This window comes from Branchiostoma floridae, chromosome 2, assembly GCF_000003815.2.
Source record: "Branchiostoma floridae strain S238N-H82 chromosome 2, Bfl_VNyyK, whole genome shotgun sequence".
NCBI lineage: Eukaryota > Metazoa > Chordata > Leptocardii > Amphioxiformes > Branchiostomatidae > Branchiostoma > Branchiostoma floridae.
Window position 1 is genome coordinate 4,376,362 of NC_049980.1, and position 26,998 is coordinate 4,403,359.

Genomic DNA, 26,998 nt, shown 5'->3' on the forward strand with positions numbered 1-26,998 from the left:
GTTCAGTAAGGGTATAATCAGACGGATTACAATCTAGGGGCCGCTCTGTAATCAATATAATGCCCCAGATTACACAGAAATAATTCACTTGTACTGATAAAGGCATGTTTTCTGGTATCCATCCATAGTTTAAGCTGCGGTCCCGTATCAGAGAAATGTTTTCTAATTTTTCAAAGTGGTGGAGAGGGCAGCAGTTATTGGATAGGGCCAAGGAATTACTACATGTAGATTGGACTATGTGTATTTGATATGGGAACTTGATAGGGCTATGGGAATGGTATTTGTAAAGGTACTGTGTAGGGCTATATATGGGTACTGGATAGAGCTTTCAGGTATTGAAGAAGGTCAGGATTGGGCAGCATACTACAGTGAGGACTTAGAGTCTCATTCCTGTATTACTCCGAGTGTAGAGTCTAAAGGAATCCGGGCTAAAAAATTATCTGGCCCGCAAAGCGTTGTTTTAGGTGGACCATAAATTCCCATTAATAAACCATAACTGATATGAAAAGGAATTTCGATGAAAGCTTGTGTATTACTGGCATGATCATGCACGAAAGTTTCGTGACCCGATCGATCCTCGGACGTTTACGTTTATTTGTACTGAGTGCTCCGGTCAGGCTAGGGGTATTGAAAACGACCTCTAGCGGATAGCGGCTAGGTGCATTTTGAAATGTGATAGAAATCGTTGCGTCGGCTAGATTTGGGTGAAAATTTTTTTATTGTCTAACAAACGTGTGTGCTTACAATAGAAAGCAAAACATCTCCAAATAGACTGCGTTTTAATTGGATTTGCGGACAAAGAAATTGTGTGTTAAAGCATGGAATTCAATGGGGCGATCTAATTGTGTAATGAGACCTTAGAGATGAAGAAAAGGCTAGTTTAGGGCACGAATACATTCATTTTGCGTTTAAAAAAAATGTGATTTCATCTAGGCTAAGACAGAACGGACCATTGACAATTATTGATAACGCCTTAAGACATAACATAAGATTTACCATCATTTCAATAATAATGTTTTACATACTTTATAGATATAACAAGTGTTATATGTTATAAGTGTTATAAAATGCTGAAAATGTTCAAGTGTTCTTTCATCAAGTCTTTCCTGTCCTTTTTGCCACCTGTCAAAAGCCTTTTCATAATTACTGGTAACGTTAATATCCCACAAGATCACTGGTAGTGCTTGAAAAAATCCCCAAAGCCTACCACATTTTACCCTCAAGTTCAAACGATTTTCTTACATGTGTAGTTACGGTCAGACGTTTTGTCAGTGTCACTGTCGAAAAACAGTGGAGACCATCTGAAACGTCTGACCGTTTCCAAAATCATATCCAGTTGCTTGAGTAACTGCTTTTTGGTAGATTTTCTTAGTTTTGTACCAACACTGCCGAAAAAGTTACAACAAGAGTCTAGAGTTATCGTGGTTAATAATAATAGAAGTTTATTTGCAAGTTCGTGCCCTAGGGCGAATTGCAAGTACATGGTATAAACATAGTGACAATGGACAGTCATGAACAATACTCTGCTCTTACTAATACTAGTGTTGGCTATTTCTGAACAGGGTTTGACTTCTTTTTTGGAAGCAGAGGGAGACGAAAAGCCCCACCTTTTCTACATTTGTGGGTTCTGCAATTTCAAGAGAAAAGTGGCTTAAGTTTCTATTCGTTTGTCAATGTCGGAAAGTTAGTAGAAAGTTAATGGAAAGCTTCTGTAGTCAAGTTGATATTCAGTAATCAACATCCCATAGGAATAGTGCTTGACAACATCCCAAAAGCTTGTTGGCTTTATCTTGAAGTTGAAACAGTTTCCGTATTTTTGTAACAAGTACCGGTAATGGCCAAGATGCTTAACATGTTTCTCCTTTCCGGAAGCAATCCCAGCAATTATCTTGAAGCCACCTGCGAGTGGCGTAAGACTTAAGAATCGACTGACTTTAAGGGTTACTGTTACAACACAATGTTTCAATGTTACGTTTTTTGGGGAGAAAATTCTGTGTGCTTTCAAGACAATACATTATACTAATCTCATAATGTTTATGTCCAATAATACAAATTGTGTAGAATTAAAGTGGCATTTTATGCCTTAGGCCATGTTGATTTGATTGTATGGATGACGTCTATGCGCATCAATTTTCTGCCCTTATAATTAAAAAAAAATATATATATTTTCAACCGTGTTATACAAATAACTCATACAAAAGTATCAGCAAAATGAGCAAATCTAATATGTGCTGTAGATTGAAAAAGAAGATATATTTGAAAACATAATTGTTATATACTAATGTCATAAAATGCCAACGTCAATTCAAAGATAGAAAGGACAGTGAGAACAAAAATCTATTTTTCTCAATAAAGTTTTAAATCTCAAAGTTTCAAATGAAGAATCTATTGTTCAGCATTTCATACTTGGCCTAACAGTAAAACAGGCATTCCGGCCTTATGTGTAATGTAGAGATGTGGCTCCTGGACATTGTTACACATGTACAGGTGTTCTGTTAGATGCACCTGTTCAGCCTTGTAAAATACCTTGTCTGTTGTATTGTGTTGACTAGAGGGAGAGCTTGTCAGAACTTGATGTACACGATCACTCATGGCCTCCTTAATTAACTTCCCAACGGAAATGTACTTAACAGTGCAGGAGGAACATTTAGGTGTGCCCTCAAGTCAAAACATTTTCCTCATTCTCTGACAAATACAGGCAGTCCAAGAAACGCTCGTTCTTTTCCAAAACAAGTACGCAATTGTCTTTATAACACCTGTTAAAGAAATCTCGTTAAGTATTGCTAATTAACATCCCCAAGGAAAGAGAATAACAGTAGCAGCATTCTATAGAAGCATGTGGCCGGATGGAAGCGAAAGTTTTTAGACAATTTTGTAACAAATACATGTAATCGAAGAAAAATTCTGTCAACAAGCAAGAATTCTGTTCGGATTCCACTATGCCAGCTGTCAATACACTCTGTTAGGCATTGCTATGTAAAGGCCCTCAGGAACATACATTACACAATCCTAGAAGCATTTCTTATGTATACATGAATTTAGTATTGTACACAGTGTGCATTGAAATTTGGAACTAGTGTTCTAGGCAGCCTGAAATTTTTTTCCGTCCCCTGGATTTTGAATGGCAATCCTATCAAAGGGGCGACGGTCCTTACGGGGTTTGGGGATACGCTTCCCTGGAAAATTTTGAAATCTCCACCCTCTGAAATGCTATTCCATGTATTTTTAGGGGCAAATTTTGCTCGTAGACTCAGCTTGGTTCAATTGATATCTTTACATGCCGATTTTTGCCATTACTTTGGCACTGTTGTATTATTTTCACCGATTTTTTTATGATTTAGATATTGCGGAATACATGAAAGTATGACTTACAAGACGAAGACCAAAAAATACCCAAAACGAAGAAAATTCATTCTTCATCTCTGAAATTCATTGAGTAATCTTTCGAACCCCCCAGTGCCACACCGGTGCCCAAAGTGCAGTGAGATACCACCTTAACTTCATCAGAGTGTTACTTGTTAGATTAAGAAGAGTCAGCAGTTGACATGAAGAGCGCCACAGGAAGAGATTCTAAAATTCCTTCTTTTATCAGTGAGATCTCCCTGTCAGGATCAGAGTCAGGGTAACAGATGTGTGAACAGGTTTGTCTGTCTGTGTGAAATTGTACATTAAAGTGGTGATTTTGTAGCTGATTGAAACATTGGCAGAAGTTCATGCAGGTAGATGCTTGTTGGGATGATAAGAGAGGGGTAAGGGACATACATAGTACTTGACCTCTCCAAGTCAATTTTACAAAAAATTTAGTCAAAGTTTTAACGAGAAAGAGACACTGCTCTTTGTTTTGACACCCCTACATTGGTTCCAAAGCTACTATGTTCCAACACCCCTATGTTCCAACACACCTGTGTCCTGACACTCCTATGTTCTAACACACCTGTGTCCTGACACTCCTATGTTCCAACACACCTGTGTCCTGATACTCCTATGTTCCAACACACCTGTGTCCTGATACTCCTATGTTCCAACACACCTGTGTCCTGACACTCCTATGTTCCAACACACCTGTGTCCTGATACTCCTATGTTCCAACACACCTGTGTCCTGATACTCCTATGTTCCAACACACTTGTGTCCTGACACTCCTATGTTCCAACGCCCCTATGTTTTAACACCCCTATGTTCCGACATCTTTAAGGCTATGTTCAGAAGCCCCAGGCCTCAATGTCTGATGCTCTGACACTCCAGGACCTTCCCACACCCTTACATTTTGTATGTTCTGATGTGCCAATATCCCTGTGTTCCGACAACCCTATGTTTCGACAACCCATGTTCCTACACCCTAATATGGTTTAATGGTTCAGGGATGACAGAACATAGCGGTGTAACCATCTGAAAATTACTTTATGACTGGAATACCATGTGACGGTCTCGCTATATCAACTGCAGGGCTCGAAATACACTTTTCAGTCAACTTGCACTGGTGTAAGTTGAGCAAAAACTTACTTGCACCAAAAGAAACTTACTTGCACAACCTAAAAGTTAGAGTGGACTGTTAATATTGTTAACCCTTTATCTCCTCTTCTGAAAGTTTGCAAATGTGCGTGAGTAAGTGGGGATGCAAGAAAACCACATGACTGTTTGGATATTTGTTTTTCTGTAGCGCATTTTAATTTTGGTTTTAAATTGTACAAACAGTTTCATAAAGAGGTGAATTTAGGCTTAATTCAAGACAATCAATGTCTACAACTCAATAAGATCCATAGATTTCTTCAGGATGCTTTGAATGACGTCCATCATTATTCTTAACCGTTGCTAGAATTGAGTGGTAGAACAACTCAATACAAGTACATATAACAGGAAAAACCAGTTGAACATATCAAAGTCACTAACTTGTATGCAAATGTACTCATATGCAAATCAAGGTAAGACAGCACCATAGGGATCAGCAGCATTGCAGAGAAGGAATTGTCTTAAATTTTGAATATTGTTTATCCGGATGTCTAACCTCCATCAAAAAATTTAGGCTTTTTCTCATTCAGGGTTATTTTCTATTACCTTTCAAGGACAGACAATATTCTTGGTGGGTGTAAGCTTTTTTACTGTCAGGTAATAGTGGAAAAAGGTAACTTGCACTGGTGCAAGTTTGGTCTAAACTAACTTGCACCACACCAATTTTACATGCACAAACTTGCATATGCATGTGGTATTTCGAGCCCTGAACTGAGTATTACAGAAAGACCCAGACGTTCTTCTGTTTGAAGGTGATCCTTGTTTACCACTAAATCTCCGGAGAAAGACTAAACAACCCAGCCAACCATGCAGGAAAGCACTGAACCGTGGGGAGGGGCTGATGGAGCTTACACTATAGATGTTCTAGGGTTTTCCCGGATGAGATAAACACACATCAATCAGAGGAACATGTACGTCACCGTGAGTCGAGTCGTCGAAGCTTCAAAAGGATAAGGCTGCAACAGTGGAGGGTAGTGTTACTGATTCGCTAGATACACAACACATCAGTGAGTCGGGATGGTTTGGGCAGATCTTTCCACTGTCATCATCATCTGTCATCCCTGGCGGGCGGAAAAATTGACGTACTAAGTTAGCCACTAACGTCTCTCCATAGCACTTGGTCTTTCATAGCTGCTCCCTGGAGTACTTGGTGATCTTTCTGCTATAGGATGAGAGACATGTATGTCACCGTGATTCTAGTTGTTAAGGCTTCAAAAGGATATGACTGCAACAGTGGAGGGTAATGTTACAGATTCGCTAAATACACAACACATCAGAGAGTGCGATGGGGATGATTTGGGCCGATCTTTTAGAAGTAGAATCTTGTTCTCACAACAAGGGATCCGAAAGACGATGAGTGAATGGCATCAGTTCAACCTCTGTGTCTGTACCAAAAATAAAAGATGTTGTTGATTCACATTGATGTAAAAGCAAAATTTTAGGTTACATGTAACTTTCGGTTTAGTGAATTTGCTCTATGATTTGTTATAAAGCTAAGAACCTACAGGAAATCTAAGCATTTGTATGAAAGAGAAAAAATACCTGGATATAACAAATTTTAGCTATCGCAGAGCCATGACTAAACTAATGATCAGCAATCACTGACTGGAAATTGAAGCTGGTAGGGGACCGTACGATATTTATTGGGGGGGGAGGGCTGGTGCATTGGAAGTCTGATCAAAAAAATTTTTGATGGCCCTCCCCCCAACCTCAAAAAAATTTAACGTGACCCTCCCCCTCCACCTAAAAAAAATCAACATGGCCCTCCCCCCGACAGGCATAATTAAACGGGTAGAAAAACAACCGATAAAATAATCTTAATCGACGTCAGGGCACAAGGGCGCCAGTGTTCTTGCCAGGATTTTTTCACAGCGTCTGGGCAGGGGTCCGGGGGCATGCTCCCCCGGGAAAATTTGGATTTTCAGACCCTCTAAAACAGAATTTCCTGCAATTTGAGAGGGAAATTATGCCCTCGAGATTGGATGGCGGTTGCCTTTTTTACTCCCGTTTTTCAGTAATCGACGTCGGCCCTCTCCCCAAAAATACGTTATAACTATATATCTATAAGCAGGGGGAATCAGCTGCCCGTGATCTGGCCCGGGTATTATTTGTCCAGTCATGTCTATATGAAAATTTTGGGTTTTTGATGCTTCCAAACAGGGCTCTAGCCAGTGAGTTCGTCAGCCCATGGAAAAATCCTGCCAATTTTTTTCCGGCATTGAATAAAAATGCCTACTTCGTGCGATCGATGTTGCGCCCTCCCGCATTAAATGCTAGTAGTTTTTCCAGAGGATAGAATGACGGCGCCATCACACCTTGTGTTTTTTTTCTATTTTTTTTTCTTTTTTGCCCGATGATTTTACTCAAATTTATCATTTATCGAATCGGTCGGGTTTTACAAGGCCGCGCCGTCATTTTCCACAAGCGTGCGTTTGTTTCGTGCGACCTCAGGTAACCCCGTTTTCGGCGTGAAATCTTTGGCTCACCGCTGGATTTCTTTTTACATAGAGTAGAGTAGACTAAGAACGTAATACATTATACGAAGGAGGGCGATCTGCTGCGTCTTTGTCAGTGATCAGTGCCGGTGTAGCCAGAAAAGATGTCCCAACGTGCCGCAGTGGGCGGTGCGATCGACAGTCCGTCTGGGGAGGGGGGCGTGCCGCACCATGTGCTACGGACGCCAATGCCAGTGCACAGCCGACTCGATCGACGCTTGACAACAATATTGCGGCCCCTTTTCTGCCGCGAATTTTGTCCTTTTGAAACAAAAGAAAAGTTGTAAATAAAAAATAAAGTGTATAGTTTTGGATTCTTCACATATTTACCGTGCACCGCTTTTGTAACTTAAATATTTGGGGAAACTCAGCCGAGCCAAGTGCGTCTTTCCAGAAAAAAATAAGTCCGTAGACGGAATGACGTATGCCTGGCGGGAACGCTGGTCCAGGGCAGTGCCACTTTGGGGGACCTAAGGGGGGCGAAGCCCCCCGGAAGCTCTTGCATTTTAGGCTATTCAGAAGGCTTATTTTATCAGTTTTAATGCCATGACAAGATATCAAAACAAAAAATAATATTAAACAATTTTTTCAAAAAAATTAACATGGCCCTCCCCCCTATCTAAAAAAAAATTAACATGGCCCTCCCCCCACCTCAAAAAAAATTAACATGGCCCTCCCCCCCTAATGCACCAGCCCTCCCCCCCTGATAAACATCGTACAGTCCCTAGATACAACTGAACTCCTCCTAATGGTAGACTATGTATATTTTGCGTTAAAAACCACATGCATGTAGAAAACGAAATACATGAACAGCTTGTCCTAGAGTGTTCACTGTACAATGATCTGCGCAATACATTTGTTAATGCTACACATGTAGATCAGAAATATGCACACATAACGAAGGAAGATAATATGTTCAAATATCTCATGTCATCATCTGACCACGATATACTGGAAAATCTCTGTAAGTTCATCTACAAATGAGAAGATGCATGTAAACTATAGTATATGTATAACTTTTCGTTTACTTATTACCTATTGTACCAAACTGACTGCATTTAGCCCCAATGGGGCATGAATATGCAATAAACTTCATTGTCATTGTTAATAGGAAAGGGTGTCCTATGGTACCACCAAAAAGTGGTCGCGTTGTCCAGGTGGTCCTTCAATACGGATATGTAAAGGTGGTCACTTGTACAATTTTACTGCGTAACATTCTACATTGGACTGTACAGAACTAGAGTGTTACACCTTCCGGCATTGTACTGGTTCATCATCATCATCATCAGTCGGCTGTGGAGCAGTCAATCACAAGTCTTGTCCACTTCTGTCTGTCCACAGCCACTACAGCAATACACCGGCAGTTATGCGATATAAACAGATGTTGCCAAAAGGGTTTACCAAAAGCTAGGTGGTCCCAACATCCTGTGGACTTTGTAGCTCCCACATGTTTTTCCTCCATTCCTGATTTAAAACCGTGGTGTGTGTTCACAAAGTCTCTCCCTCCAGCAAAGGCACCTGCAGTACTGTACCCACCCCAGGCCTGCCATGGGGGAGTCCTCTCTGTCAAGTCCCTGTGTTTTCCTGAAAGTGAAGAAAAGCTAGGTGGTCCAGGTGTCAAGTGTGAAATATAGACCCCACTGGTGTGTTCCCATGCCTGATTTAAACCCCCCAATGCTCAAGATGTCAGGCAAATTCCTTGAAGTAAGCCTCAAGACTCGTGATCCCTCCTCCACAGCTTGGGCCCTTCTTGATCTTCCCCCTTGCTGTATCTGGAACAGACTTCACAGAGGCTCTGAATGCTCTCTTATGTAAGGCGTTACACGTAACCTATTTTGATTTTCTGTATTTCAAAGGGAAAGTCGGACTCTTTTTCATGTTAATCGTAGTAAGCGAACCAAATGTTGTCTTCCTTGATTTACCGTAATATGTATAGGCCTAGGTAAATATTCTGAATTCAAGAAAGAAGATCATCTGAATTACTGTAAGTGCAGAAACTTTCGCGGTGGTTTAATGTTCGCGGTTTTCGCGGTGGCTGCTTCTCCGAGAATTTAAAACCACCGCGAACATTTTTCCATGGCAGTAAGAGGCTACAGTGCATGGTGCTACCGGGAACTGAAAACCACAGCGAAAAGTCCTTTTCCCCGCTAACGCGAAATTAAATCCATGCAAACTTAAATGCATTTACAGTAATGTGGCGTAAAGCATTATCGAAAAGCCCCTACCCCCCATTCAGACCCCAGGCAGTGAAGAACTGTTATTTGGGGTTTGTCTGTATGTGTGTCTGTCTTTCTGTGGGTGTGCATGTATGTGTTTTTTGTTCGTGTGCATGTGTTCTTGCCTGCTTGCATGCACAAGCTCATGCTTTCGTATATTGGGTGGCCTTTGGTTTCCTGTGAGCTTTTGGGTCTTCCAAATGATCAAGTCCTTTCCCATGCCAAAGGCCATGTTCAGATCTGAGTTATCCCCTTCAGAAAATACACTTGGCTTTGTCAGAGTTACTATGCGTGAGTATGGGCTGTCAGTTGTCATCAGCCTTGCCATAGACCAGGCCTGATCTATTGTCAACAGGGTTACAGGTTGTAAAGGGATCGGCATAGGCAGCCTATTTTGATTCCCGCAATTTGGTGGGAAAGCTGTATCATGGGGAGGTGTCCAATTTTTGCGTAATTGTCTTTTCTTGACTTTTAGCGTAAATGCATACTAGGGAGTTCTTCTGAGTCAGACCATTTTGATTCCATGATTCGTTAGAAAAGCTGTCATATTTATGTAATTTGAAGCAAGTGACCAAATGTTGCACAACTGCCTTTTTAAAATTTTAGCGTAATACATAGGGTGTCATTCTGTTCTTCTGAATGATAAAGCATTGTTGGGACCCCCTTGCAGACCCTCCTAGAAAGGAGAAAGGGAATTGTACATATTAAACACTTTTAGAATTAAATGTATGTAAAATGTATGAATCAATGTACCTACATGTGTAATTTCTGACAACTTTGTACTATTCACCAACTCCATGGCCAATGACAGTGTATTTTAAGAAAAAAGGGACATGTGGAAAATGTTAACCAACCAATAGATTCCCTCCGAACATCTGCTTGGTGCTTACATATAGTGTTGATTGTCTGAATGGATATTGGAAATCTTTGTTTCTTTCCTTCAATAGATGAATCTTTATCTCTTTATTGATGTAAAGGGTTGTGAAGTTATTTTTAAAGCCATTGACGCTGTTGAGTCTTGTTGGACAAACATGTGTGACATGTGGGTTGAATGCTGGAAACAATGCCTTTGAATCTGTGTGGCACCATGATGGATATGGTTACAGCCTGTAGGTGGGTTGTGGGTGGCCGGGAGGTTGATGTGATTGTTTATTTTCCCCCAGATTTCACACTTTCCTCAAGTGGAAGTCTTGAGGGTTACATGCTGTTGCTCCAATATTGCTGTAATGTTTTTAGTGATGACATAACAAACTGTACTATAATAGTATTTAAGAACAGTGTGAATTAACTAAGATTAAGAGTGGTGTGAAGAAACCAGAAATAAAGGAGATCAGACTCACACTCTCACTCACTCACTCACTCACTCACTCACTTGCTCACTCACTCACTCGATCACTCACACAATCACTCAATTTTGCTCACACAATCACTCACCCTCGCTCACACACTCACTCTTGCTCACACACACATGCACACACACATGCACACATAGATTATTAAGCATATTACAATTTACATATAACACATGCACGCCTATACTCATGGACACACATACACACGCACACACAATATATACAAATTGTACTGTCATTACATCTACTCTTCCAGTCAATCATTCTTGTTTTCACAGTGTGAAAATACTAAGAACAACTATGCTGACATTTAAAGTCTCTCCTGTGGTTTGCTGCATATATTTGTTTAGCTTAACTCCATCAAAATGTTATTTCCTTTCCTGCTTTCCCCAAGGCTATCATCTTCCATGTACATTTGTGTATGTGCCCATCATAGCAGTCCCTTCCCCCCTGCAGCTAAGGGAAGCCTTGTTAACATGAGATGGACTATGCCATTACAGTAGCTACAGTGTCAGGAAAACAAGCCTGTCTGATGGATTGGTTCCGCCCCTGTCAGACAGGCAGACAGGCCCAGGGGGTGGCTACTGTTTCCCCCTGGGACCTGCAGGATCTTAGCCTATCACAGCAACCGTCAGTCAAGAGGAAGGTCAAGTTCAGGAGAGGAGGATTCATTTCCAGTGTATTTCCTGTGTGCGGGTGCTGGGGACTGGGTGTGCATCTCCCAAGGCCCCAAAGCCAGGTCATCAAACCTTCATTACCCGGCCTATTTATACACATTTAGACTGTTTGGTGCCACCTGCTGTTTTCCTACAGTGGGCAGGACCCCCTAGGCGGGTGCCTGTCTTGCAGAGTGAGTGATGAGTCTCTTGAAGAGGGGACATGTAGACAGGATGTGGTTCAGTGGCAGGGACTCCCCAAAGGTGTGTGTGGGCAGATCAGAGAAAACAGTTTACATCCTTGAATAGTCACGCATGGTCGACTCCCTCCTGAGACAGTGTTCAGGGTTCACTGCTCTGTACCTCAAGGTCATCTGGAGAAGTTTGAAGGTCAAGGTGTTTGAGGTGATGGCACCTTGCTTATCAAGCCCTTGATGGAACTTTTAATTTACTTTATCTCCTTTCTCCTTTTTTCAAGGAGAAAAATTTTTGTACTGGAAAGAAAAATGCGCACCACATGTACATGTACTAGCAGATGATTTTAACAATTCTCAGTTGCAGCTAGGAAAACTTTAGAAGAAAAAGTATACTTTTTGGCTTGTCTGTCTGCTTTTCTGGGATTACTTTATGCTGCATTGCCTCGCACGCATGTTCAATACTGTTTTCAAATTTGTATGTGGGACTGGAAGGATTGCAAAGCAGTATGGGTAAGGGGGGTGAAGTTTGCCATCTCAGGTTGCCTTGTTTTGCAGTACTGTCCAAGATGTGGCTTACAAGGAAATTCAAATTTTTAGATTTCTAAAGTGAGGCTGAATTGTCCAAGACTTTTATTTTTGTACAAAAAAAAGATTATAACGCTAGTTCACCTTTATCCGTTGGGTAACCTATGTCCGTTGCTTTTAAAAACAGGGTATTTGGGGATATCATGTCGAGGGACATTGGGTTCAAATTGCAATATTTTCAGTATATTGCAGTCTAAAACTACATGCATCACCCGTCGGCTCGATGTGCCTTAATACCTTGTTTTGAAAAACAACGGATACTCTTTTCTAGGTCTCGTTACCCAACGGACAAAGGTGAACTAGTGTTACAGTACAATAAATGGCATGACATTTACTAACATTAGAACATGCATTTTACAAGTTTGTCTTTGCAACATAAACAGAACTTTTATGGAAAAACATTACAGGAATGTTACCTAAGTTTGGGCTTGCATTGGCCACAATTGGAATTTTTTCAAATATCCCCCAATTGTCCCAAAGTATGCATTAATATTAGTATTAATCTGTCCAAAGACAATGTATCTGGCCATTTGGAGACTGTTAATTTTGAGCCCTGATCCCAGACAGCTCAAGTATCCCTTTTCATCTCCCCCAGCCTGAAGACTCTGACTGAGAGGGTTTGGTGGTAACAATGGCTAAAGGTCAAGACGAAAGTAAAAGAAGCAGGGTTTTGAAGTTCAAGTACAAAGAGCTGGGGGAGTGTGCGCCCCCCTACTGTGCTGTAAATGAGGTGCTGGATGGTGTGTGGATGGGGGGAGTTTACTCAAGCCAAGTCCTACTCGTGTCCTGCGTAGCGATTTCCTCAGAAGAATTCTGTTCAACTGAAATCGAACTTTTGAAAACATCAACATTTTGATGTCTCGCATATTCATTGCTTGTTGGACAGAAGTTTTGGCTGACAACTATAATAATGATATTGGGACACAAGCAAGATTGTGTACCTGCTTGCTCCAAGTGAGGAATTGTCATCACTTTTTCATCATATCATTTTTCTAGGTCTAGTTGAGCCTTTTTTCTAGGTCTCATTTAGACTTTTTCTAGGTCTCGTTGAGACTTTTTTCCAGGTTTCATTGAGACTTTTTTCTAGGTCTCGTAGAGACTTTTTTCTAGGTCATGTAGAGACTCTTTTCTAGGTCTTGTAGAGACTCTATTCTAGGTCTTGTAGAGACTATTCTAGGTCTTGCAGAGGCTCTATTCTAGGTCTCGTTGAGACTTTTTTCCAGGTTTCATTGAGCCTTTTTTTAGGTCTCGTAGAGACTTTTTTCTAGGTCTTGTAGAGACTCTATTCTACATGTAGGTCACATTGAGACTCTTCTCTAGGTCTCGTTGAGACTTTTTTCCTGGTTTTATTGAGACTTTTTTCTAGGTCTCATTGAGAGTCTTTACTAGGTCTTGTTGAGACTCTTTTCCAGTTCTCGTTAAGACTCTTTCCAAGGTCTCGTTGGGACTCTTTTCTAGGTTTCGTTGAGACCCTTTTCTAGGTCTCGTTGAGACTCTTTTCTAGGCATCATTGAGACTTTTTTCTAGGTCTCATTGAGACTTCCCGTCTCAGCTGTGTCTTTTAGGAGTAATATAAGAGTCTCAGATTACTTGGTTTATCAGGTCCATTCTGTGAACAAGGCTGTCAATATATATATATTAGTTTGTGTATTTTTCTATTCACTGTATATCTGCTAGAAATACTGTCTTGCAGAGGTTGGACGTGTCAAGTCGTTTTGGTCTGATTGCTGCCCTCCATCGTTTCTGTCAAGGGCATTGGCTTTTTGCAGGTCTGTTTCTGTCATTGATGTATATTTGTTATGACAGAAATAAGGGTACTGTGTCAGTTACCATAGAATACTAGAAGGAGGCCACGCTCTGTTAAATTGCCTATGAAACCTAACTCAGTAACACATACTTTCGTCTATTAAAAAAAACTGTACTCTCGGGTATTGGATACCATACCGTCAAAATTTGAATGATAGCTTTTGAAATTCAAGTGACAAGTGTCTGATGATAACACTTTCAAGGCCGATTAATTGTCATCTCTGCCTCCATCCTATACTAGCTCCATTTCCTCCTTTGTTTAATTGTTTCCTTGCAGAATAGACCCATCAAGAAAAAAATGATTTTGAATGTTGACAGAAAATAAGACGAGAATTCTGATTGTTTCAAGTTACATATTGGCATTGTACAGGCGTTGTGAACAGTTCCACCCTTTCTACACTGCATGCCTGTAAGAAATGTTTAATTTCCAAAATAATTCAGAACGTCAGTGTCAAACATTTAGATGAGGATGGGAGCCCAAGTATTCTGCCTTGAACTTGAAGCTACCTTTGGAATGAACTGGAGCTATATGAGAATTCTTTTTACACAACCAGTACGAACTTACATAGCTTAGTAATACGTTTCGATGTCTCTCAGACACCTTCGTCAGAGCTTCTAACTAGAGTTCTGCCTCCTACCGCTATATGTACCCGATGTAGGTGGCGCTTCTGCGGTTAGAAAACAATCCCAAACATGGCTAAGTTTGTATCCCCCCTCGTCCCGGTTCATCACTGGGGTTGACTTTTTTTATCCAGATCGGTGAGAAGCAGAACTCTAGTTAGAAGCTCTGACGAAGGCGTCTGAGAGACATCGAAACATAAGCTATGTATACTAAGTACCTGCTGGTTGTGTAAAAAGAATTTTCTTATATCCTATATTCTACCAACCTGATGTAACTATTCTTGGAACTGGAGCTTAAGTATTGAAGAATAGATTCACTTTCAGGCTATCATCTCTGTGACTCACTATATAGTAATTTGTTGGCCTCACTTCATTTCCTGACAGAAATTACAACCAGGTGGACGTGAAATCTGCCATTACACGCCAGTAGCTGGGGGTCACCAGGGGTAGCTGGGGGTGACACAAGTTCATGGCCGGAGTGTCCTGGTGGTTCGAACATGCTGGGGGTCGTAGGTCAGCGGCTAGGGTTGTCGGTCCTGGGATTTATAAAACTGTACAACAGGTCATAGTCAAGAATGCCAGTTGGAAATGCTTAGGGCTTTGGTCCATGTTGACCTTGACAGCTATGTTCAAGGCTTATAAATGGTAGTTGCATTCCAATAAAGGAACATACTGCAATAGGCAAGATACATGTATTTTCTTCCAAATCTGGTTCAATTTATTTTCTAAACCAAGATTGAAATTAAAACTATTTGAATTGACAGGTTAACTAATTTTGTAACAAAGGAAGTTCAGTACTGCGTACCAAATGTGTTTTTGTCGTATCCTAATTAATGTTTAGTATTTTTTTTTTTTTGCTAAAAAAATGTTCAAGAACAAGGAAAATAAGATATCAAAACCACTGCTGTACCTTTGAAAGCCACTAGGGGGCTTATTATCTATCTTCAAGGGCGTTTGTTTTCTTGACCTCTACCCACCCACTAAATATCATCAGGATCCATCCGAGGCTTCTCAAGTTATACTGTTCACAGACACACACACAGACAGACAGACAGACTGATAAATACACCCAAAACATAACCTTCTTCGTGACAGTATTAATTAATGATTTGGTATAACTGTAAAAGAGTTGATTGTACATGTAGATGCACTGTATTACTGACAGTTCAAGTACATGAAACTCTGGTAAGACTATAGAAGGAAGACCTCACAGCTTGTTGTCTGCTTTTGTACTTACACAATCATCTAGTTCTCCACATGGGAAAGTCCTTGAGATCTCAGTGAGCCGTGCACTGTGCTGTAGACTTCATCTTGTGAAAGGTATAAAGGGAATAGACTTGAGTTGGTGTTGAAGGCAAACAAATGTTTTCATTCTCCATGGTGGGGAAGGGGGCAGCAAACCTGCCCATATAGCCCCAACCGATTTGTCTCACTTGATGAGGAGTTAAACTTCTGTTTCAGGTTTAAAGGCTCTTAAATGGTCTTCTCTATTTTCTCTCTCCTCACTATTTTGAAATGATGATGTTTCAAACTTGAAGGGCAATTTGCAAAGAGAATGTAGTACAGTGTGTACTACAGTAACTGTAACAATTAGTACTCAGTTTGCTGCACTAAGTATTGGGGAGTGAATGCTATTACCTCCATGAAATTGGAGGTACCATTTTGTTTTGAGTGTCTGTCTGTCTATGTTAAACTTTGTGTTTCTAAATATTCATGGTCAATATAACTTTACCTCTGATTGGAGTGTGATGATTTTTTACATGTGGTATAGGATTTTAGAAGATGAAGGTCAAGGTCGACTTTTGGCCCCTTGTTGTTTGGTCCAAGTCTTCCAACTCTGTTTTTATTGCAAGGCAAACTCACACTGTCCAGGGCTGTAAAAGGCCCCAGTAGGGGTCTGGCTGGATTTAGAGTGGTCCACTATAACTTTAAGCACAAGTTAAACACTGACAGGCCATTTACATTTGTATTTCTTGTCTTGTCCCCAAGCTTTACTTTTGTTCCAGAACCAAGAAAATGAATTTGTTTCGGTCTAATGGGCAAGTTGCTCCAGACATTTATAGTCTTGGTAAAGGCTGAAAAGTCAACTTTAAGTTTGATAAACCTGTTATAGCCCTTTGTTGTAAAGACTTGTGATGTTCCACATCATGTTGTTACATGCTCCATCACTGATGATGTTTCATGCCGAATTTGTCCCACTTCAACAGGGTTGTTCTCAGGAACTACGCTCACCCCAGGACCACAACGTTGCCATAGCAACTTGTCATCACCTCAAGGTTGCCATGGCAACATGGTCCACAATGGGTTACCCCGGTAACAGGTCATTGCCTCTTCTTGCACTGTGTCAAAGTAGTAAATATACTGCAGCCTTGGTTTTAGATTTGTGAAGAACTGATGACATTTTCATGTTGGGACAGAGTTCCTATGACTTTCTCACATTGAGAGTTTTTCTTGTCTGGCATAGGAGAAATTTAAGATGCAGTCTTGTTTTTTGATGACTACTTTTTATAACAGGTCATTGTCTCTTCTTGCACTGTGTCAAAGTAGTTAATATATACACTGTACTGCAGCCTGGGTTTTAGATTTGTGAAGAGCTGATGGCATTTTCATGTTGGGACAAGAGCTGTTAGAACTTTCTCACATTGAAAGTTTTTGTTGACATTGGAGAAATCTAAAATGCAGCTTTATGTCTTGTTTTTCAATGACTTTTTGGCTGTTTTTTTCTTATTGATATGGGAAGTTAGAGTTTTAAGGTGAAATAATTGTTAACAGTAGTTTAGTGAAGTTTAGAGGGAATCTCTTAATTACAGTCATGATGTAAACACACAGCATATAAAAGATAGAAAATTTGAATTTGATCAATCATACAAATGTATCCCAATTGACAAAGCAATTTTTGTCAGTTATATAATATCATATATCAATGCCATCGTAAGGGACAATGAATATTAATATCAGTAGTAATATTAATAATATTACCTTTCCAATGATATATAAAACTACAATGCGTTCCATGAAACATTTATAGTACCATTGTGTGAACAATGATCAAGCTTAGTTTTCACACAATTCTTTGAGTTACACATGTTGAGTTTAGGTGTTGTAATACAAGTATTATATTAATAACCAGCTGATGCGACATTCCTGCCAGACTGGTGACTTACAGTGTACAAATGAACATGTGTATGCTAAATGGCAGTTATATGGACCAACTGATCCAAGTACAAGTTCAAATTCAGCAGCTGCTAAATCAGGTCCTCCCGGCCTGCAGGGAGCCAATGACAACATGGCGTGCCTATTTGTAGGTAATTAGGTTTAATTGAACTTGCCCTCTGGTGCACCCTGAGCCCAGGGCCAGGAGAACCTGACCTGAAGTCGTCCCAATCCACCAGTGCATTTTTCCTTGGGTGCCTTACATCTGGTTTAGTAACATGGAAGCAGAACCACTCCTAGAACTGAGGGCAGGTGTAGAGGGTTGTGAACTAATGGATACCATCCGAGGGAGATCCCAAATCTCATGCGAGAGTGGGAAAAATTGACATTTTCCTCACTTTTCACTTTGGTATAATTGAGTACCTTTAGCTTATAGAAGGAATCTCTCGGATAAGATGTTAACTGGAGGTCCTGTGTTTGAGGAGTGCCATGTAAAAGAACCCACCACACTTATTGAAAAGAATAGGGGTTCATTATGGTGTGAATCACGACGTGAGCCAGCGGTTATTACGGAGGATGATACTCAGGCTAATGGTTGACCTTGGTTTGCAACGATTTTGTGACAAGTGACACTGTTTGGTATCAATTTTAATCTGTTTTAAGAATTGGTTCTTTCCTGTTGGGGAATTAGGCATCTCAACATCAACATCTTGTGTTACTCCACAGTACCTACAGTGGCTAAAGGGTAAAGCAGGGTCGTCTGAGTTAATTTGCTGGCGTGGCTCTCCTCAAACCCACTGGACCTCAATTTAATGTCCTATCTGAGGGACAACCATATACAAAAATAGGTGGTACTGCTCATTTTCACCTAATATATATTTCATTTAATAAAATCAAGTGTAAAAAGTTGTTAACAGTTTAGTGCCTTTCCCAATGGCATAACACCATGGCATGTCAGGGGTTTGAACCCTAACCTCTTTCTTCTCGGCCAAACAGTCTAGCATAACCCTTACACCACACAATGTCACTAGTTCTACCAAGTGTGTGATAATTTCCTTCCCAAGTAACCACTCACTCCGTATGAACCTCCGTTCACCCCCATGTGTGGTACCAAACAGGTGCGAAGGTGAGAAGGCCATGTTCCGAGAGTGACGGGCTATATAGCGTGTTGTCAAGGATGTCACGTCGCTTTGGTGTTAGAGCGCAAATGTTTACGTGTCACTGTCAGACACTTACATGTTGATTCCCCCCCTCTAGGTCAGTAAGTTCATGAACTCTTAGGTCCTGTTAGGGACACCTCGTGAAGTTACAGGTGCCATTGGTGACTTCTGTCTTGAAATCTGATCGATTTTGATTTACGCATTCTCGTTAGCTAATAGTGTAACTTGTATGAGACTTCACTATATGCATGGCTTGCTAATGTGGCAAAGAACAACAGCTAACCCTTACTCTTCTCGAGAAGTGTGTTGGCTTCTTTAACATGAAGAGAAGTCAAGTTTCCCAAAATACTTCTTATTATTGGTTTAAGTTCCACAGTCAAGCATCAATCCAAACCATAATCAGAATTTAACAGTATTGTTAGTTTTGTCCCATCTTTCTTAGTCCAGTCTTCCAAACTTCCTTTCATTCCCTCTTTAATCATTTCTTCCCTCAATCATTATCCTTCTACCCTTTACTTACTGAGTCTCCATCACTGTAACTGCTGACATTTGTAGCCAGCTCCCCATCCCACGTTATTTTGTCCCTTCTTTCTTTCCAGTCTTTCAACCTTCTCTTTTTCCTTCTTTGCTCATTTCTTCCCTCATTCATTTTCCTCCAACTGCCACCTTAGCCACACTAAGCCTGGACCAACTAACTATACTGACATATTTGTAGCCATCTCCCTCCATCCCATGTGTTATTTTGTGTCCCTTCTTTCTTTCCAATTTTTCAACCTTCTCTTCCCTTCTTTGCTTGTTCCTTCCCTCAATCATTTTCCTCCTACTCCCTACTTGGTCTCCATCCCTACTGACATTTTGTAGATAAGCTCCCTCAATACCAAGTATCAATTTGGCCTCTTCTTTCTTTCCTACATTTGTATCTTTCAACCTTCCCTTTTTGCCTTCTTTGCTCAATTTTTCCCTCAATCATTTTCCTCCTTCTCCCTACTTGGTCTCCATCCCTGCTGACACATTTGTAGGCATGGAATGCCAAGAATGGCAAACATCCCCTCCCCTCATGTGTTGGACATGTTCATGATCTGGCAGTGACCTACAGGTCGGTGACCCCTACCCTTACAAAAACAGGTCCAACCTTCATGGTCTGCAGGGACCAAAGGGTGACCCGTAAATTGCCCGGAAATTTATTCACCTTCGGCTTGAGGCGCCTTTTAAAAATATATATCGTTTATTTATCTATGTCATCTTGAGATTCACTCCCATAACAGACATGATATAAGTGAGCAAGACATGCATGAAAACAAGGCAAACAGGCATGGCAAGCTTTGACCACTTACTACATTCTGCAAAATTGCTAAAAAAAAAAGATACAAATGTTTAGGAAGGAAATACTCATGGAAAAACTTACGTCCTAAAATAGCTAAAGAATGTGAAGAGAGAAGTTCTTATATATTGCTAGGGCTATGTGGCGCGTTGGATACACCTGATCCCTTGCTCTCGGACAGTCCAGACAGTTCTTGGATGGGAGACCACCGAAAGACGACCCAGGGCTCGAAATCCTTTTTTCTGCATACCTGCACTGGTGCAGGTAACATTCAAAATTACCTGCATCAGATAAATTTTACCTGCACCACTCTGAATTTAGGACGTATGAATCATACAAAAATTTTTCAGTAACCATTGATATTTTTTCTTCTATACTTTATAGGTCAGAACAGTCAATGCTGCTAATAACAATCCACATACACCTTCATCATATGACAGTTATGTATAAAACACAGTACATGGACCAGTGCAGGTTAGGTGCAGGTAGACACCAGAAATACCTGCACAGCTCCAATTTGACCTGCACTAAACTGCATATGCAGGTAGGTGGACCAAAAATTCCACAAAATCGTTATCTAGGAGGGATGTAAAACCGGGGTCCCGTGCTCAAAGGGGCGCCTTGACCATGCTAATCAGCCTCATTACCCAAATAATGTGTACCTACTGGCTGCAAATACACCAATATTAATATTTCTTCAAAATTAAATCTGCTGATTCAGCTGGAAAAAAAAGAAAAGTCGCACCCACCGCCCATTGCTTTTTACCTTATTACTTGGTAGAGGGGGGTGGGGCAGGAATCAGGGTTACACAATTACTGTAAACGCAGAAATGTTCGCGGTGGATTAATGTCTGCGGTTTTTGCGGTGACCACTTCACGGCGAACTTAAAACCACCGCGAACTTTTTTCTATTATGGTATTCAACTGCAGTCTATGGTGTTACCGCAAACTTAAATCCACCGTTATGGTAAAAAGTCCCTTTTCCCGCTACCGCGAAATTAAATCCCCGCGAACTTAAATGCATTTACAGTATATAATTCTCCAAGACACAATGTCAGAGGTACATGTAAGCAGAGGTTGTGTGTCTGGTTATGGTTACAGGTGCTTGACAGGGGTCATTTAGAGGTCATCACCCAACATGGCTGTCCCAGTCCATCAGATTATCCTGTCACCTTGATGAAGATATCTTCCAGCCTACTAGAGGTCACATGTTGAAGGAATAGTTTGTGGCTAGTTGGACACTCTTGAATGCTTGTCAGGTAAACCTGTTTAGTAAAAATACAGTCAAACCTTATTCTACATATCAACTTATTAAGTACCCCCTGGCCATTTTGACCACTTTTTTGTTGGTCCGTTGGATAATTTTTAGACATTGACACAAGGCGGTCTTCTAAAGTAACCAGATGTACTCAAGGACCAGATGTTATTGGTTGTGGTGGCAGTCTTAAATTGGCAATGTGATGATCACTTGTTTGTTTATTTTGCATAAATGCACATGTATACAAGCAATGATATGAATAATATCATACTGATAATATCATAAATATGGACAAAATTGGAGGGGCAGGAATCTTAGTATCATGATCACTTGTTTGTTTATTTTTCATATATACAAACAATGATATGAATATGATACTACTGTACATGACAAAAAAGGGAGGGGGAGAGGGAAGAAACCTAATGGCTTTTCGTTTTACACCCCCCCCCCCCAAAACTGAACACTAATGTTAGTAATATAAATGGATTGAATTGTCCATAGTCAGAAGTAAACAAACTAGTTTGTTGAGATCATACCATGAATTATCTATTAAATGAATCAGGACATAGATTAAGAATTTGAAGACAAAAAATGAGTCTATAAATTTGTAAGAGAAAATCACAAAAGAAACAAACACACTCAGTCCTGAATGTTAATGTTCTTCATGGCCCTGTCCTTGGTGCTGAAAACATCATCCTAACCTAGTTACATAAACTTAAAGTAGGTCACAAGGAAAGAATGCTGGAGATTTAGGAAGGAAAGCCTTTGGGGTTATGTTTAATCCTCACACCCACCTGCTGTGACTTATTGCACAGACTGACCGGTACACAGTTGGTGGGCTTGGTGAAATGACCTTGCCTGATTTGGAGGTCAGCCAAGGGTACTGCATGCACCCAATAACTTTCTGGACTGACCACCTTTGAAGTCCTGGGGATTTGGACATGCAGTTGGCAGAAGTCAACATATTATAAGACTGCCCTGGTTAAGATGACCTCTCTGCAAGATGGTATCTTAGTATGGAAGATATCGATTTTACTATTTGGTATGCTTATACATTTTATCTTTTATTGTCGGGTTATGCTTTGGGTAACATTTGTATGTGTGTGCAAAGTATGTGTGTGTCTATTGATATTTTGCATGTGTCTTAGTAGGTTTTGATGAAACCTTGAAACGATGAAATTTTAGGCTCCCTATAGTTGCTTGTTACGGTACTTCATCGGAACTCCTGGGTTTGATATCTCTAGTTCTGGACATGCTGTGGTTGTGATTTTTTGAGTGGCAGAATATTACTAGATACATCTTGAGGAAGAGAGTAACTTCAGTAAGTAGTGTTGGTTTGGGAACTGCAGGAGCCACTTATAAGCTTCAGAATTTGAAATAGAAAGCCTCAAGAAGGGGTTGACGGGTCATCTCGGTGTCTGTAAAGCAGTGAATCCCATAGGCCTGGCCTTACATGTGGGCAAACTTTGTCCAAAGTTGGTAATCCCTTGTTTTACTACAAACGGACTCGCTCTATTATCACTGATGTTAGTTGACACAGATAACAATCCCCCAGCCTAGTCCTGTCTAAGCCGTCTCTGGGGACCTTACCTCATTGCCGGGGGCACTCGGGGTCATTGCCGTGGCAACAAACACGAGTTTCCACGACAACAAACAGTCAGGTTCATTGCCGTGACTACAAACAAGTGTAGAGCTAACAGGTGGTCTGCAGCTGTGGGGTTGGTGGTGTTTACATGGGGACTTTTTACCTCCATGAAAATGGAGGTATTGTTATTTTGGTGTTTCTGTGTGTGTGTCTGTGATACTGGATATTTGTGGTCAGCATAACTTAACAACGCCTGGATGGATTGTAATTTGATATGTGGGTACTTGCAGAACAAAGGTCAAGGTCAACTTTGGGCCCCCTGGTGTGTGACCTTGGTACTGCAGTAGAACTTCCATTTTTTGTATCTTCTGTCCCAGACATGCTATGGTTTTGATTTTTTTTGGTGGCATGAAAGTTATCATAACAGCGGTGTGCTTACACATCACTGAGTGAGTGAGTGAGTGAGTGAGTGAGTGAGTGAGTGAGTGAGTGAGTGAGTGAGTGAGTGAGTGAGTGAGTGAGTGAGTGAGTGAGTGAGTGAGTGAGTGAGTGGCAGATAGCTTTTGATGTAAGGAAGACATGGCGTAGGTCAAGGCCCTCTAGCAGCTTGTTCTCGAACTTTACCTAAAGCCTACAGGTCCCCTGCCAGAACCAACGTTCAGTTTTTATCTCTGTAAGTTCCTGTCCTGGAGACTTAGCCTCAAACACCCGGGCATGGTATTTTGTCTTTGCACGAAGTGAAGATATTTTGATGCCTTTTGCAGGTTGTGGGAATCTCTGACGGTGTCGCCATGTTTGTCAAGATTTGTGTTTTGGTGCTGCTTAACACTATGTACATGTATGTCTGCGTATTACTAGCATAAATCTACAAGCTGTGGATATGGATTCTTATGGTGTTTGGTAGGTGCATAGGGGTCTCCTAGTGTCTTATTACAGTACTGCAGTGCACCTTCCAGACTTTGTGTCTGGTTATCTGGACATGGTTTTGGTCATGATTTTTGTATGGTACACATCTCCTAGTTTGTACTATGTTGATTCTCTGGCCTTAGGAGAAATGTAAAGATTAAAATTTCTTAGATTGTTCCAGAAAAAGAATCACCGTCATGGTCATAGGACTCACCATCCAGACGAGAACTGGTAGATTATTGTGTGTATTTCATTGTACAGTTAGGTTTTCACAAAGAAAACATATTGTTTTTGTAGGACCAAATGTTTTCTTTTTCTTTCTTCCCCTTGCAAAAGGGTTTACAGAAAATGCTAGGCTGGCCACCAGGGCTGGCTATCATGCCAGGCTACTCTGATTCATACTCCCCCAATTATTTTTCACTCACACATGCTTCTTTGAGATGAGCCTAATGGCTAGAGGGAATACATTCTTTATAATACTTATTTTTAGTTAATTTCTGTTCTTTCTTGCTCCCACAGAGAGTTGGATGCGATGGCATCCTTGGCTCGCAGGCCATGCTGGACAAGTGTGGGGTGTGCGGTGGGGACAACTCGGCCTGCCAGGTGGTGTCGGGGATGTTCACGCGGCGCCACCTCCCCGTGGGCTACAACCCGCTCATGCGCATTCCCGCCGGCGCACGACACATCAACATCACCGAGCTAGCGCACAGCAAAAACTACATCGGTAAGGCTAACTCATGTCTTCATTGTAATCACTTCCTGTTGTTGTTATTGGGTGGGCGACTACTCTCTCTTGGCAGCCAGGGGCTGAATTGTGAGGAGCTTACAATAGGCGGGGCTAAATCGCAAGAGTCTGGAGCGAGCTGCCATTCGGCGCCGCACACACGGTGACCTCAATACAGCAGTTACTGCCCCAGGTGCAACCAAGGAACGGTAGGATTTGAACCACACACACCGCACCATCGCACGTGTGGTGAGTTCTTTAAGTTGCCTGGGGTATGGCTCTCCCCAAACATGGGACCTCCATTTAACGTCCTATCCGAGGGACGGCCCTAGCCGAAGATAAGTACTCATTTTTACCCGAGGAAAGTGAGGAAAGCCGTGTAAAGTGCCTTTCCCAAGGGCACAAGATCGGTGACACGCAGCCGAATTTGAACTTGAGACCTCTCGGTCCTGAGCCAAACACGCTGCAGCTGTACCACGCGATCTTATAAGTTAACTCTGTTGAGCCCCTTGTCATACAATTGACTCAGCTTTTGCCATACCGTGTTGTGCCAGAAGGCCGCTAAAGGCCAGTTTGCCACTTCCTCAGAAGCAAAGCATCCTTTTTTCTTCTATGTATTAATGTCACATGCTTGTGGTCTTGTATAGGCAGTTTAATGGTATGGCAGATTTGTATGGTATGTTCAGTGTGGCTTTTTCCCAAGGGACTACAGGATAGGTAAACTTGCAGTTTGCAGTGGCACCTGATTTGGGCCAATTCCTCATACCTGGTCACCTGAGTACTGTCACATGTCACATGACATTCAGAAATCAGGTTGCGTATATTACAAAGCAAGGTGTTAGTCTGACAAACAAGAGTTTGAGGAATGCAACGTCCACCGACTTTGTGTTCTGTTGATGTCCGTTAATGTACTGCAATTTGCATACCCTTCCCCCAACCAACTGTGGGCATGATCAAATCCATAACGTTTCTGGGTCCAACATAAAATCTGATTGTATCTCAGTCTCAGTCAGTTCTGATTCATAGTTTCAGTAATACCCCCCTCACATTAGGCGAAAATCGATCGGATGACAAGTCTGCGAGCTCTAAATTACGAGGAGGCATGACACTGCTACCGACAAAGAAATGGCAGAGTTCCCCCTTTCCCTTATTGATGTTTAAAAACATTGATTACTTTTTGATGAACATAAACTTTCCTAGCTTCTTGTCCATTTCTATATAAGGGTCTGCATGCTTTTTTCTGTAAGGTGTAGGCAGTTTATTTTGAGATTCCATAATTCGTAGGAAAATAGGTCTTAATCATGTAGTTTGCATCAAGGTAATGAAATTTTGCATAACAACATGCCTTGATTTTGGCGTAATACTGTAGATCTTCTGAATTCAGTGCAAAACCTTGTAGGGCACTTCCCATGCAGACCCTCTTCTTTGTTGTATTGTCTTCAACACCAGAGCCTTTTTACCTGAAAATTAAAATATTCATGGAGGTTATATTTTCACTAGCGTTTGCGTGTCTGTGTGTGGGTGCCAACAAGATACAATGTACCTCAAGAATGGCTGGATGGATTGGTTTCATAGTGTGTTGGTAGGATGGAAAGATTAGATTTTGGGCCCCTAGCAGCTTCAATTGGTGCTGCAGCATAACTTCCAGTTTTGCTATCTTGTCTTCTGAACAAGCTATACGGTCACGATATTTTATAAAAAGAAACTTGTGACGTACAACTGATTGAACTGGAGTAGCCTAATGGCTTTTTTGTCTGGCTTTTAGAGCAGGAATGTCAGGAACGCCCTGAATGTTGCGGGGGTTTAGGAAGGTGGGAAGTAAAGTTGACTTTGTCGGTTGTAAATGCCACGAAGAGGATTAAACAACTCATGTGTTGAAACATGTCACAGCTTGAGTTTAAACGTCAGGTCACACTCCTGCTTCCACAATATGTAAACTTCGATCTAATCATTCCTAATTTATTGTTACCGTAAAGAAGATTATGTTTATTCTTGTCTGTCTTTGAATGTAAACATCAGAAGTTGAGAGGCTGTGGATGGATCTTATGTGGTATGTTGATACAATGGATGTGACTTTGTGCAAAAATTAATGAAGAAATGGTAGACTTGGGCCCTAGCAGCTTTCCATTGCAGGGCTCGAAATTCATTTCTGGGATTAGGTGCACTGGTGCACCCAGCTTAAAAAATTGGGTGCACCAAAAAATGTTTGGGTGCACCACTTAAATTCAATGATAAACCTTAGTTACAAGCTATCAAATTCTTAAACAAGTACCATGTCAGACATTTTTATTATCTTTCTAACACTTAGATGTCAAGAATATGATGTAATACCATATACTTTGATATATTTACATAGTTTACATAAATCTAAGAAAATATTTGGGTGCACCCATACACCCACAGAAAATGATTGGGTGCACAGCTCCAATTTTGGGTGCACCTGGGTGCACATGC

The 26,998-nt window shown here is 41.1% G+C and overlaps 1 protein-coding gene across 1 annotated transcript in view; it reads left to right on the forward strand.

Moving 5' to 3' along the window:
* LOC118410647 (thrombospondin type-1 domain-containing protein 4-like) overlaps positions 1–26,998 on the forward strand; it is an 83,517-nt gene that overhangs the window by 33,951 nt on the left and 22,568 nt on the right. Inside the window, exon 3 of the mRNA XM_035812438.1 lies at positions 24,340–24,544. Coding sequence (XP_035668331.1) covers positions 24,376–24,544 — 169 coding nt within the window. The 5' untranslated portion in view covers positions 24,340–24,375. The remainder of the gene's footprint in view (positions 1–24,339; positions 24,545–26,998) is intronic.